General features: G+C 34.2%; 1 protein-coding gene across 1 annotated transcript in view; it reads right to left on the reverse strand.

Annotated features, from left to right (window-relative positions):
* The window catches only part of LOC150098836 (ras suppressor protein 1-like), a 105287-nt gene that overhangs the window by 23701 nt on the left and 65847 nt on the right, over positions 1-15739 (reverse strand). Inside the window, exons 6-7 of the mRNA XM_090404776.1 lie at positions 10514-10596; positions 2747-2861 (exon numbers count right to left, since the gene is read on the reverse strand). Of these exons, the coding sequence (XP_090260902.1) occupies positions 2747-2861; positions 10514-10596 (198 nt within the window). The remainder of the gene's footprint in view (positions 1-2746; positions 2862-10513; positions 10597-15739) is intronic.

Consider the following 15739-nt stretch of genomic DNA (forward strand, 5'->3'; position numbering starts at 1 on the left):
CAAAATAATACTTATCTTTTCGGGAGCAGTCTGCAAACACTACTCACCATGTAGCCCTCTAGCAGACAATCCATCTATGTTAATTAAAATATTTTTTTCAAGTGTGTATACATGTAACTTTAATAGAATATTGAATAACGCATGTTATTGCTTAATCAACAGAGGATAAATCTAGTCAGTCACCTGAATTCCAAGAAGATAAGTATAATAAATTTAGTTTAATTCTTTATCCAAGTGTTAGCAAACAAAGTTTGCGCCTGAAGATACTTTAAGACTGAGGCAACTTGTAGCAAAGGTGAACCAAGCTCTCATCACTCCTGTCTCAGTATCTCCCATAATGCAAAGCCCATCTCCTTGCAGATATGTATAATGCTATACATTAAGAGAAGGGCCACTACACAGACCGGTTTCGACCTTTATTGAGGTCTCGTCAGTGGGAGCCATAGTATCAGCACAACTCCTCCTCGTGTTAGAAGATGATAATGCAATGTGAAATGGGCCTCCTCTAATGGATCAGGTTTCTCACACAAGCTACATTTATGTTGTGAAGTGTTGTGAAAACATGCAGCCTTGTTATACTTGGTGCAGCAGGACGATAATTGCCCCTGGCTTGATTCTGACTAGTTACTTTTGCTTTATTTTAACAAAAAAGAAAAACTTAGAAAACAGGTTGTGCCTTTTATGTAATGAACTTTTATGTTAAGATTTTCATCATTTGTTTCTGGAAATTGTGGGAGCTCATCAGTGGGAGCCAGGCCCAGAAGTGGAGATACCAAGGCAAAAGCAATGGAGCGGTCATCTTTACTTATACGAGTTGCCAAAAGGTGTACTACCTTATTACTTTGTGCAAACTTTGTTGGCTAACACTTGGACAAAGGATTAAACTAAATTTATTATGGTCTAACCAAGTGGAAAATAAACTTTCAACATCTTTCTCTGAATCCAGAGTAATTTAATAATAATGGTATACCTTTTGGCAACTCGTATAAGTAAAGATGACCTCTCCATTGCTTTTGCCTTGGTATCTCCACTTCTGAGCCTGGCTCCCACTGATGAGACCTCAATAAAGGTGGAAACTGGTAGTGGCTCTTCCCTTAATGCACAGCATTATACATATCCACAAGGAGATGTGCTTTGCATTATGGGAGATACTGAGACAGCAGTGATGAGAGCTTGGTCCACCTTTGCTACGAGTTGACTCAGTCTTGAAGTATCTTCAAGCTCAAACTTTGTTTGCTAACACTTGGATAAAGGATTAAACTAAATTTATTATAGTCTAACCAAGTGGAAAATAAACTTTCAACATCTTTCTCTGAATCCAGAGTAATTTAATAATAAGGTGGTATGCCTTTTGGCAACTCATATAAGTAAAGATGATAAAGATGACCTCTCCATTACTTTTGCCTTGGTATCTCCACTTCTCGGCCTGGCTCCCACTTATTTATTTATGCTAATGGCTACATGAAACTGGCAAGTGAAAAGTACAATCACAATTTCCAGAAACAAATGATGAAAATCTTAACATAAAAGTTCATTACATAAAAGGCACAACCTGTTTTCTAAGTTTTTCTTTTTTGTTAAAATAAAGCAAAAGTAACTAGTCAGAATCAAGCCAGGGGCAATTATCGTCCTGCTGCACCAAGTATAACAAGGCTGCATGTTCTCACAACACTTCACAACATAAATGTAGCTGTATCCGAGGTTTAATTAGAGAGCAGTTGTGTCTTGTGTGAGAAACCTAATCCATTAGAGGAGGCCCATTTCACATTGCATTATCATCTTCTAACAAGAGGAGGAGTTGTGCTGATACTATGGCTCCCACTGACGAGACCTCAATAAAGGTCGAAACCAGTCTGTGTAGTGGCCCTTCTCTTAATGCATAGCATACATATCTGCAAGGAGATGTGCTTTGCATTATGGGAGATACTGAGACAGGAGTGATGAGAGCTTGGTTCACCTTTGCTACGAGTTGCCTCAGTCTTGAAGTATCATCAGGTGCAAACTTTGTTTGCTAACACTTGGATAAAGGATTAAACTAAATTTATTATAGTCTAACCAAGTGGAAAATAAACTTCCAAGAAGATAAAGTTTTCCTTATCACTTTATCAATTATGACTATGGAGTGTTGGCTACAAGAACAGACCAAGGGAATGTAATCTGCAAAGTTTAGTGTAAAGAAGGAAGGATGAGACATGATATTAGTTATTGGGAAGTGTTCATCTAACGGTACCTGGTAGATTTTCCAAAGAAATGAACCAAGGGGAAGGAACATATAGTATTCCTGGAAGCTTCAAAGGTGAATGATGAAAGTGGATAAACAATAAACATTTAACCTCCTGTGATGATTCTCTTGACACCAAGGAGGGCTAGCCTATGTTGATAATTATTTAGTAATATATTTTAAAAAACATTAACTCGTGTAAGGGAAATTAGAATTTATTAAAAACTCCTACACAAGTAACATTCAGGAGAATGCAAAAGACTGGTTACAATTCAAAATAGGAACACAAGCATAATAACATAATTTTAAAAAATATATTACTATATTTACCACATGTTTCTATACTAGTAACAGATAATTATTAAGAATATCCAAAGTGTGAAAATAAAATATTTAAAAAAAAACATAAAAATATAAATTCCAAAAAAAAGTAAAACATTCTTAAAAACATTTCTTAGTATGTGTTCGATTAAAAAAAAAAAAAAGACTTTAAAATTCCTCTTAATTTATCAAGGCAATGCTTACCAAGTTCTGGAGGTAGTACAGCAAGACGATTTCCTTGTACGTGAAGCTCTCTAAGGCGGCTGAGCTCTCCAATTTCTTTAGGTAATGCAAGCAAGTCATTTTCCCTTAATACAAGCTAAATACAGTATTTAAAGATATAGAAAAGATTTATAATGAATCTCCTTTGTTGGAAAAATCAGATTTATATTATTAATACTAATGCAATTAAAAAAAAAAGATGATAAGCTGACTATCAATGTAAATTATATAAGGAAAAAATTAAGCATTTAATACGAAAATGTCTATTTCATAATGAGTATCTCATCACATCGTCAGGAGCAATACTCAACAAATGAACCATTACACAAAACAAGAACGGAAACAAAAATTTTACAAATTGCATAATCTTCTACTGCTAGGACTAGAAGTATGATGCCATAGTATTAGGAGGCTAAGTAACAATTTAAACTTAGCCAGTGGAACACCAAGCTCATAAGATAAAAATATAGGTAAAAACATTCAGATACACATACACACACATATATTAATGAAAACATAACATAACCATAAGAATTACATTTACATATATAAAAAAAAGATCTTATTTAACAGATTAATAATATTCATCATCATACGGTTTTGCAAGGATTTAGGCCTAGAGGGGCCTTTTCCAGTCTTAGAAGTCATTGTTGAATCTCTTTAGAGGACGTATTGGTTTTCTTTTTCCTCATGGTTTGTAATTTAAAACTTGTTTTGGTAATATTTCTATTTTCATTCTTTCAACATGTTCCATCCATTTATGTGTATATATTTTTATTTTTTCTATTACTGATTCCTGGTTTAATTCTTTCATAATTTCTTCATTTCTTTTGTGATCAAATAGAGTATACTGCAGTTTTTCTCATAAACTTCATTTCAGTTGTTATTAATCTTTGTTAGTACTTTTGTTTTATTGTCCAGATTTCATTTTCATACAATAGGACTAGTAGCGCTAATGTATTGTATACCTATTTAGTTTTTTTTTTTTTTTTTTTTTTTTTTTTTTTAACTAGATGAGGTTTAAATATAGAGTTAATTAAACCTGTTATTTTTAAGCATTTCGAAATTTTTAGGTTTATATCCTTTTCATTATCATATGTAATCATACATCTTAGATAGTTAAATGAATTCAACTGTTCTAAAATCATGTTATCTATTACTATTTTAGTTCTTACTGGATCTTGTCCTTTAAAGGTCACTGTTTTTTATTTTTCTTTTGATATTATCATTCCATAATCTTTGGTTATTAGAGATACTACAGATTAATAATTGTAGTTCAAAATCACGATTTCTTATAATCTTAAGAAATAGCAAATCTTATAATTTTAAGAAATTGCTTAAGTTTTTAAGCCATCATTACATTCAAATTTGGCTGATTGCAGAGGACTTCATAACATTTTCTGAATATATCTCACATTTGAAAGAGCTTATATACGAAAGATTTTTGCATTGTTTCGAAGAATTCTGTGACTAACAGAAACTCCATCTTCAAGATCAGACTTCTCGTGTGTGAAGAAAACAGATAACCCATGTTGAAAGTTTTCCCACTTGGTTATGCTATAAATCAAAGATGCCAATATATCATATTCTTGATTTAATACTTTATCCAAGTGTAAGCAAACGAGCAAACAAAAAAAAAAAAAAGTTTGTGCGTGAAGTGACTTCATGCACTTCTAAAAATGATTAGATAACAGCAGAGACAGAGTAGAAAAGTATATAAAGAATAGCTTATAGTTCATATTAATTCATTCTTAAAATAAAAGCTCTCCAGTTTCACATTCTGACATCATATCTCTAAAGAATATATCGAATCAAAAATAGACCCTTATAGGTTTGATGTACAAATCATAAATCTTCTGCACTTTAGATACCTATACACAAAGGGTTAATTTGTCTTTTTTTAACTTACTGAGAACGAAATTAGTTTTAATAAGAGATCAAGATTTCTCTATCACTTCCAAAAAACCTTCTAAATTATCATTAAATGATCACCTTTAAGCATTTCAGAGTTAGAAATAAGTTTGCACTCAACAAGAAATAATCACATCATCATCTCAAATAAATGTAGTTAAGTAGATAAGGAAAATGACATAGTGGTCAGAGACTCAAACAGAATGTAACCAGAGACATATACTCCCTTCTGCGGAACTGTGTAACCTATAAGCTGATTATAAGAGATCCCATTAACTGACATCTAAGCAATGCAGCAAACACATTTTTAATGGTACTTGTGATATAGTAAAGCAAACATAAACACATAAATACAAATGATTTTATAACACTTTATGAAATCAACTTTTTATTATTATTGCGTAGCACCTCCAAGGGGTCCAGACTCATCAAGGGAAGGCACCTATACTACAACCATCCGTCTCCATCACTCACACCAATTACAGCAAGCCGCATCATCTACACCAATGGCATCTACTGCCCACCACTACCACTAGTATTTTCACAGACAATCATAAACATCCATGCCCACAGCAGGATTTGAACCCACAGCCTTTGGGGCTGGAGAGCAGATATGCTAACCACTTGGCCAACCAGGCCAGCAGCCGAGAGGCAGGATCACAGCAGGAGTTGACATGACACTTATTTGTTCAGATGATGCTGTCACTATGTAGATCTATGAATATAATAGATCATCAGCAAATTGATAATTCAACAAGACAGAATATTAACAATGGATTTCAAGATAAGAGCTATATGCTAGCATAATACAGTACAACAGATTGAAAAGCAATCTAAAACAACTGCTTACAACTAATAAAGATAAGACTTTTCCCAATTTTAGGTAAACAAAGGCAATCATTACAGCTTAAGTTAAGGCAACATAGCAGTGCTTCAGTGCTTTCTTTGACAACCACACCATTACTATTTTAATTTTAAGCATTTGTTCTTTGAACAAATGCACAAAATTAAAATGGTAATGGTGTGGTAGAACATGCTCTTCTAAGGATTCTTTTAGACAAGAACTATAATGTTAAGGATAACATAACTCAATGATTATTTTCCACTGAATGTTCAAAAACACATCTTGGATAATTTCTTTTTAACAGCACTTTATTATTAAAACACTTTATTAGCTATCAGAAATCGACCATTATTACCTAAATCAAATACACCTCCAAATATATATTGAAGTTTCAAAAATTTGGTTTCCAAATGACATACAAGCCAATAAAAATACTTTCTTTTTTAGACTTTCAGTCAAAAGATAATCATCCTTTCTTAAGGTCTCTTGGAGTTTACCAAATTCCTTGATTCTGAAGTTCCTACTTTTCATCCAGTCATGGACATACTACAGACATCTAGCAGTTACAACATATGGATTATGATTATTTTCTTCAACCTGAAAAACTCGGTCTTGCAAGTTCAAATCTAGTAGTATAGCTAAAGCTTTTGCCTCCTGGGGTGATCCCTGAGTTTGCTGCCCGTCTCAATACACACCAAAAATACTACAAAAAGTCAAAATGATGGATATGGAAATAAATTAAAACACTATGTTTATTTTTGAAGTAAACTTTAATTCCAACATTCTAAAATGTTATTTTTCTAGCTTTTCCATTAGCAAACTCGTCGATGACATTGTCGAAGTCTATCACTCAGTTACTGTTCTATAGACAGTATGGCAAGATTTCTTAAATGCAAAGTGCTGCCTGGGGCAGACCGGGTTAAGGTGATCAGGAATGCAACTGATATGAAGTACTTGAGAATGATTTGAATAGGCTGGAATTGTGAGCATGGGAAAATGGATGTCAGTTCAATGTCAGTAAATGCAAAGTCATGGACTTTGGCATGATTAGATATCCAACATTGCATTATATTGGTAGGATTATGCTAGAAGAAACTTATCAAGCTAGGAATCTTGGAGTGTTAGTAGATAGGAAGGTGAAGTTCAGGGGCCATGTAGCAAAGATTGTAAATACAACTCCAAAGATAACTGCAATGCTGAAACAAACTGACATGCAAAGATAAGGATGTCATTATGCCTCTTTACAAGGTCTTGATAAGACCTCACTTGGACTATTGTGCACAGGTTTGGTCTCCTAGTTTCCATTGTGATTCTGATACAGTGAAAAGTGCACAAAACAGTATTAAAAATGATGTCAGGATTGTGGAATACTGATTATGAAGACAGATTGAGAATTTGTAGACTGCAGACATTACACAGGAGAAAGAGGGGTGATATGATTGAGATTTACAAACTTCTGAAAGAGTTGTACAGGATTTCAGTTGATGGAATCTTTCATTATATATATATATATATATATATATATATATATATATAATGAAGGATTTCAGTTGATGGAATCTTTCATTATATATATATATATACATACACATACATACACACATGAGAGTGGTCTGGAAAGTTCTTGGCCTAACAATGAAAAAAATTTATAATTTCAAAATTATTTTTATTTTTTGTGTTATATATCTTGATTCTGCACCCAACACGATGTCATCCTCATACAACATTGTCCAAGGCACATCTTTTCTCACCTCTTCCATCACCAACCTCCATCACAATATTAAACAGGAATGGACTTAATGGGCTTGATGCAAACCAACTGTCACTTGAAAACTTCCTGTCTCTCCCAGGCAGGTTGAAGGTAACTCTTGTCTTCACATTTCTGTATATCTCCTACATCAATCCGACATATTTCTCCAGTACCTTCTTATCCCTCAGATACACCTCCAGACTTCTTGCCTTGGCACTCTATCGTATGCTTTCTCCAGATCAATAAACACCAGATGTAGCTCCCATTGTTTCTCTCGAAACTTTTCCATCATCTGCTATAACCCAAAAATAGCATCCATTGTTGATTGACCAAGCATGAAGCCAAACTGCTCTTTTGCAATCTCCACCTCCTGCCTCAGTCTTCCATGAAGAACCCTATCTAGGATTTTCATTGTGTGGGACATCAGCTTTATTCCTCTGTAATTCTTACAAGCTTGTGTATCGCCTTTACCCTTGTAGATAGGGACAAGAGTACTGTACTTTCCCTCCACTCCTCGGGCATATTTTCTTGTTGGCAAACTTTTATGAACAGGTCCCACAGCAGGTTAATTCCCCCCCCCCCCCACTGCCTTCCATGCCTCCACTGGGATTCTGTCAGGGCCCACCAATTTTCCATTCTTCATCCCCTTTATGGCCTCCTTTATGGCCTACTGGGAGGACAATACACTCAAGTAAAAAAGTATTCTCCAGGGATCCTCCATATCCATCAGACTAGAAAGAGTATACATCATGACTCCTCACTTTAAAGGATTGATTTCCATTGTTTTAGAGTCCTTTAAGCCTTAATCTATGACAAAATATAAATTAATTAATAATAATAAGAAGAATCCTTAACTCACTCATGATACTAATGTACCATAAGTTAAAAACCATTTGTAGACAGAAGTTACCGTATTGTTTGGACCATAAGACACACCTTTTTACATAGAAAAATCGACTTAAAATTGGGGTGCGTTTTATGGTCTGAAGGTAACATTAAAATACGAATCTTCACACTGTACCGAAGCTGTTAGCAAAGCTCAATTACTGGCGCAATATGTTAATAAAATTAGTAAGTATGCCATTGAAGGTAGGTACCCAAGTTATTTCGCTGCATATGGGTGAATCACCGATTTAGAGCATCAATAGTCATTAGTGTGTAAACATATGTGCTTTTGTACGGTTCATTTGAATTATTTTTTATAAGTCATTAAAATTTTTATCTTAAAATTAGAAAAAATGAGTGTAAAACAAAAAAGACTTTCATATAAAGTGAGTTATAAATTAAATGTGATAAATTATGCAAAACAATATGGAAACAGAGCAGCAGAAAGACATTTTGGTCCACCACCAACAGAAAAAATGGTTCGCGAGTGGAGAAAACAACAGGAACAATTAAAACTGCTATGTAAACATTCTGTTCGAACCTAGAAAAATGGCCAGAATTAGAAGTACAAATGAAAAATTGGGTAACAAATCATCGAAACATGGGAATATCTGTTTCTAAGAAAATTATAATTTTTGAAGCGAAATGATGGACAACTGCTAATGGAATTTTAGATTTTACCGGATCACCGTCTTGGTGCTTTAAATTTATGAAAGACACGGGTTATGCATGCGTACAAAAACCACTCTAGCCCAAAAAATGCCGGCTGACTATGAAGCTAAAATTATAGAATTCCATAGATTTGTCATATCAGCAAGAAGGAAATTTAACTTTGAGCTTAATCAAATTGTGAACATGGATGAAGTGCCTCTAACTTTTGATGTTCTTTCAAATCGGACAGTAGATTCAAAAGGCACCAAAATAGTGATCAAAACAACAGGTCACGAAAAAACTCACTACACTGTAGTTTTAGCTTGTTGCGCGGAGGGAACAAAACTACCCCCCCCCATGTTAATCTTCAAGAGAAAAACGTTACTGAGAGATGAAATTCCTTGTGGCATTATTATCCATGTTCAAGATAAAGGCTAGATGGACGAAACAGGAATGAAATTATGGATACAAAAGATATGGGCAAAATGTCCAGGTGCGTTGTTTAAAAAGCCTGCAATGTTAGTGTGGGATCAATTCAGAGCACATAAAACAGAATCAATCAAGAAGCTTCTAAAAGAAATGAATACAGAATTAGCTGTCCTTCCTGGAGGACTTACAATATAATACAATATCAATTACAACCCTTGGATGGATCTATTAATAAACCATTCAAAAATTTTATGCTGGAAGAGTTGAACAAATGGATGGCAAAGCCAAATCACGATGTTACAGCAACAGGACATATGAAATGGCCAAACAATTTCAGAAGTATGTACCTGGGTGAAAAATTTATGGGAAGCTGTGAAAGAAGAGACGATTATAAAGCCATTTAAGAAATGCGGAATAAGTAATGCGATGGATGGTACCGAAGATGACGCAGTTTTTGAAGGGAGTGACAACAATAGTTCAGATGAAAGAAATACGAACGATGACGTTAACGAGACCAGTGATAGTATCGAGAGTGAAGATAAACTGAATATTGCTAATACAAATGATTGTAACAATAAATAAAAATTAAGTAAGAATTTGTAAATATCTTTATATAATAAAATATTTTTTTCTAAAAATCGTCTCATAAATTTGGGGTGCATCTTATCGTCCGTAAAATATGGTACATAATTTTTATTTAAATTACAACGTGTATTTGTTGTTATTAATAAGGACTTATGAGCTGCAGCTTTTGAATAAAATTTCAGGTCATAACAGTTCCTCTACATACTGCAGATATACAGGGGACTGCTTATAGAAGCTTGCACCAGGGTCTAATGGCGAGATAAGAAGATAATTATCTCAAGGAGCATCAGATCCAATCATCAGTCAGTTATTTTACGCCAACCTAGCCTTAATCTTGGACGTTGCTAACTGCAGACTTAGGAATGTTGATTTTCAGTGTAAGTAGAATGTGCAGACATTTTTCTTCCAAATGACATCTGACCATCATGTTCTCTGGAATGTTAATAATTCTTTCCATGTACTCATCATTATCATTTAGCATGCACGATTGAAATAACAGCGAATTACTGATCCTTTATAGAGTTATACAATGTGCATATTCATCATTATACAGTTACACTCATTTTTTGCTGCACTCAGCAGGGTATTTTATGACTTAGTAAGATGTTCAAAATGTTTTGTGAAAAAAAAAATACACAGTTTAAATTTATAATCTATATCTTAATAAATTTCCGATAAGATTTGAAATACTTACAATCTGAAGATTCTTCAGTTGACCAACTTCTGGTGGCAAATGTTCAAAATCATTATCACCAAGATACAATGCACGAAGTGTTTCTAGGGATTAATCAATTTTTTTAAAAAATTCTACATTTATGGATAACAATTGTATTAAAGAATTGATAATTTAACTAAAATAAGCCTAATTATAATAGATCATTCAAAAACATTAGAATTACAGCATTAGCAGGCTTTCACAACAAATATCAGATTTCCACAACTGTGTCAAACCACTATTAGTTATGCCTATCATATTTATTCACTATACATTATGAAACTTATATAAACAACTACCGTGTTAGAGTAAAACTTTAGTTTAATATAAACCAAAATAAACATTTGACATTTCGACTTTCACATTAAGGTCATCATCCGGAGTATACGCATACATACAAAGAAACAAGCTGCACTACAATTTACATGGCATGCTAAAGTTACTGACCAACCATTAAAACTATTGGTCTGACCTCTGGTGAAAAAAAACCTTACTACATCAAAGCTAGAGTCCTATTATTATTGTTGTTATCTATTAGGTTACAAAATTAAATTAAACTGGAGAGTAACATGTTTACAAAAAGGAAAAAATTAATAAATAGTAGATAAAAATAAAAGATTACTTATATAAGTATCTATATAAATGACAAGCAACTGGTATGGATAGTGGACAATAAAAGCTGAAAAACTGTTTCGAGTTCCTAAAGTTAGGGTTTGCTGGAAACTAAGTGGGCTGAATGTGTACCATCCAAATTCTTGGGATTTTTATGCCACCATTATTATTAAGATTAGGGTGGTTTAATCAAAATTTCACATGCTTCTTTAAATTTACGTTCATACCAGGTTTTTGTATGATGTAATGAACAAATACTTTTCCAATCAATTTGGTGTAGGGGTGTTAAGAGAATGATCTGAGAGGCCTGCCTCACCAAAATTGTTAAATTTAATGTGTCGTTTGTGCTCTTTTCTTTTTTACAGATAGGGATTGTATTTCCAGTTTCTCCAATATAAGGTTACAGGTGCAATAAACTCCAGGATGTGCCAATGGGGAAAGAGGATCCTTAGAGGAGTTGAATGCATTTTTTAATTTTAAAGGTGGTTTAAAAGTGGCATTAAGATTGTAATGGTGTAATGTAGGATTCTACTAATTTTTTCTGATAACCCTTTAATGTATGGGATAGCTATGGTTTTACTGTAATCTATATTATTTTTTGATGAATTTTATGTATAACTTTATCAATAGTATTTTTGTTATAGCCATTATTTATAAATGTATTACTAATAATTTTGAATTCTTGTTTAAGAGCTTGTTCATTAGAGCAAATTGTTATAGCTCTGTTTTTGAGGGTGTCAATGACTCCAAATTTTTATAAAAGGGTGGTGATATGAATTAGCATGTATATATTGGCCATTATGTGTAGGTTTGCAGTTAACAGTGAGGATAGACAGCCTGAGGGAAGATGTGTGACTGGCATATCCAGGAAAGGAAGTGAGTTCTGATTTTCAATTTCAATAGTAAACTGTATGTGCTCATGTTGTTTGTTCAGGTGGCTAAGGAATGCGTTTAAAGTTTGGCGACTGTGTGGCCATATAAAGAAAACATCGTCAACATATGTAAGCCAAACTGTAGGTTTTAGAGTAAACGAATCAAGAGCACATTGCTCAAAAGTTTCCATATAAAAGTTAGCAATTGGAAGAGAAAGAGGTGAGCCAATGGCCATACCTTATTTTTGTAGGTAAAATTTATTTTGCCACACAAAGTAAAAGATATTTATTCACTGTTTTGTCCTCATCACATCAGCACTGTAATGTATTTCTTTTATGCACTTTCACATAACCTGCAGAAATAGTTTTTTTATTCTCCATTTTCCACCAGACTTCTCCTTTGTCAATGTCCTTTTGTAAGCTCTTTTCACCAACTTATGTCATAATTATTATTATTATTATTATTATTATTATTACGGGTATCTCCATGGAGTCAGTAGACTCATCGCGGGAGACCCAAACTAGCAAAACAATATCTGTCATATCTCTTCTTGAATTCATTTACAGACGAAGAGCTCACAACTAAGTCAGGCAATGAATTCCACTCATTCACCACCCTCCAGGCAAAAAACCTTGTTCTGACACCTTTGTTAACCACACTCTTCTTTAATTTCCAGAGATGACCTCTTGTTCTTCCATCACTTTCACACAGCTGAAACATTTCCCCTGCATCAATCCTATAAAAACCTTTTAGTAATTTGAATGTTTCTATCATATCCCCTCTTCTTCGCCTATCAACCAATCTCTGCAATCCCCAAGCTCTCAATCTATCAATGTAGGGAGCATTTTTTATATCACTCACCAACTTGGTCACTCTTCTCTGAACCCTCTCCACAGCCTCCTCATCTCCAAGGAATCCAGGTGACCAGACCTGAGCACAGTAATCCAAATGTGGAAGTATCAATGCTTTATAAAGGGGAATAATAACCTCTTTATCTCTGGATGTCAGTGTGTTCCTCAACAACCAAGTAATCCTATGTGCAATCTTGGACACCTTAGCAATGTGTCCTCTGAACTTCATCTCCCTATCTACCAATACCCCTAAGTCCCTAGCCTCATCAATCTCTTGGAGTACCTTTCCATCGATGTAGTACACAGCTGGTAATCTTTTAATCCCAAAATGCATGACTTTACACTTTTCCACATTGAACTGACATCCATTTTCTTTTGCCCATTTTACCAGCTTATTTAAATCCTCCTGCAAACTTTCAACATCAGCTTGATTTTTTATTGCACTACACAACTTTGCATCATCAGCAAACAACTGAATATCTCCCTTTAAGCCGTTTCCTATATCATTTATATACAAATTAAACAACATTGGCCCAAGCACAGAGCCCTGAGGCACACCACTGGTGACCTGCCTCATTCTGGACTCGGCTCCTCCATACACCACCTTATGGTATCTCTCCCTGAGCCATTCTCCTATCCATATCACCAATTTAATTTTTTTAAATCTTCTATTACACACTTTAGTATATTTTGCTCAATCTGTTTACAAAGCTTAATGTTATATAGTCCTGATATCATTTCTGTACATTTTTTTGACATTTCCTCATCTCTTGAAATCCAGACAGTTTAGTTAATGTATGACATTCTAGATGTGGAATGATCAAGCCATTATGAAAAATGGAACAACTACTTTGTTGGCTATTTGTTACTATCCTTCTAATTATGGGAGCCATCCTTCATCATTATGGCTTCCCTAATGCATTGTTAAACTGACTCCTTATTAATTCTTGTCAGATAATGTGCCATTGTTACAGTATAATTCCAGCAATGGAACCTTTTACTGTTACTTTCCAAAACACAACATCTCTTATTTAAAACAATAAACTACAACATGATAATTAACATCCCTTTACTTAAGGGAATATTAATTGCCATTTATGGTAAAAATAATCAATTAATATTACCAATTCGATTTTGGACCTACACATGAAGATCAACTCAGATGTATACATCATCATCAGCCATTTTTGATCCACTGCTGGATGAAGGCCTTTCCAATATGACTCCAAGATTGTCTGTCAATGGCTTTTTTTTTTCCCATGTTACGCCTACAAATTTGACAATTTCATCAAATCATTTTTCATTAATCCATTCATTTTGGCCAGCATTGTGGTCATTTTTTTCTCCCATGGAATCCAATCCAGTACTTTTCTTGTCCATTGTTGGTCTTGTCTTTGAGCAATATGCCCAGGACATCACAACTTCAGATCCGTGTGTTTATCATATATATATATATATATATATATGTGTGTGTGTGTGTGTGTGTGTGTGTGTGTGTGTGTGTGTAGAAAGTTTTTTACCTTGGGTATAATAAATATTAAAGATACCAAGCTATTTTAAACCTGGTTTTACTCCATTTCCCAAGTAAGCAAACAGACAAACAAGTCAAGTTTGCACCTGCAAGCTGGTCTTGCACTATGTGCAGGATCAGCTAGACTTGCAACACTTGCAGGCACAAACTTGACTTGCTTGTCTGTTTGCTTACTTGGGAAATGGAGTAAAACCAGGTTTAAAATAGCTTGGTATCTTTAACATATATATATATTGACCTTGAGAACACATCAATTTACAGACAAAAATACTAGTGGTGGTGGGTAGTAGTGGTAGTGGCAGTTCACTAGAGTTAGAGTTGATGGACTCTTAACTAATTGGAGGTGTCACGCAATAATAATAATATTCCTTTTGCAATCCAGACTTGTGATAGCAAGCATACATTATTTATCATACTAAATTGCATTGTTCTTAGTTATTGAAATGCCTTTGCATTTAATGTCCATGTTTCACTGCCATATGTCAATATAGGGAAAATACAAGGCTAAAAAGTTTCCTCTTCAGTCATTGTGGTAATTCACTTTTGAATGTTAAATAATTTTCAAAATGCTTTCAACCCAAGCTTTGTTCATCTTTTGACTTCTTGCAAATTTTGATCCTTCGAAGTATATGTAATGATTCACTTGTCAATTTTATCATTGTTAATTTTCCTTATTTCTGGTTGTGCACATAGTTATTGAACACAACTTGGGTCTTCTTTAGGTTTATCTTTAACCAGCTTTTGCTTCAATCTGGAGTTCACATATATGAATCTAATTCATACTGACTTGAGGTGAACATAACTATGCTATCTGCAAAGCATAAATCATTGAAATATCTTCAGACTTTTTTCTTCCCAATCAAAAAGTTTGAATATTTCTTTCAGACATTCTATGAATAGATTTTGAGGTATCATGTCACCTTGTCTTATGCCTCTGTATTTCCACAGTAGAGACTCTGTAACTCAGTCAGTATAGATGAAGTTCTTTGGTCGGAAAGACTTGGGTTCGATTCCCATCCATAACATGATTCACTATCTGGTCTCTCTTTTGACTAAAGTGAATAAGCCGATCTCATATGGAGGTAGAGGGCTTTTTCACATGGAAACTCAGGTTTTTCATCCCTCAGAACAGGCAAACTGGCCCCACGAATACAGTCATGAATATTTACAACAATGTGGAAGAAACAGGGTCCTCACCACATTCTCCTTACACCCATAGTCAACCATGAGTCACATCATGGTAGTTAACCTCCTGGACAGAGATGACACATGATGATTTTCACAGTAGAGATCTTTCCTCTGAAATGAACTGTTGCATTGGTGTAAGCTGATTTGATG

This window comes from Typopeltis vanoorti, chromosome 15 (assembly GCF_054136105.1).
Source record: "Typopeltis vanoorti isolate ZY-2024b chromosome 15, IOZ_Tvanoo_1.0, whole genome shotgun sequence".
NCBI classification, from domain to species: Eukaryota; Metazoa; Arthropoda; class Arachnida; order Uropygi; family Thelyphonidae; genus Typopeltis; species Typopeltis vanoorti.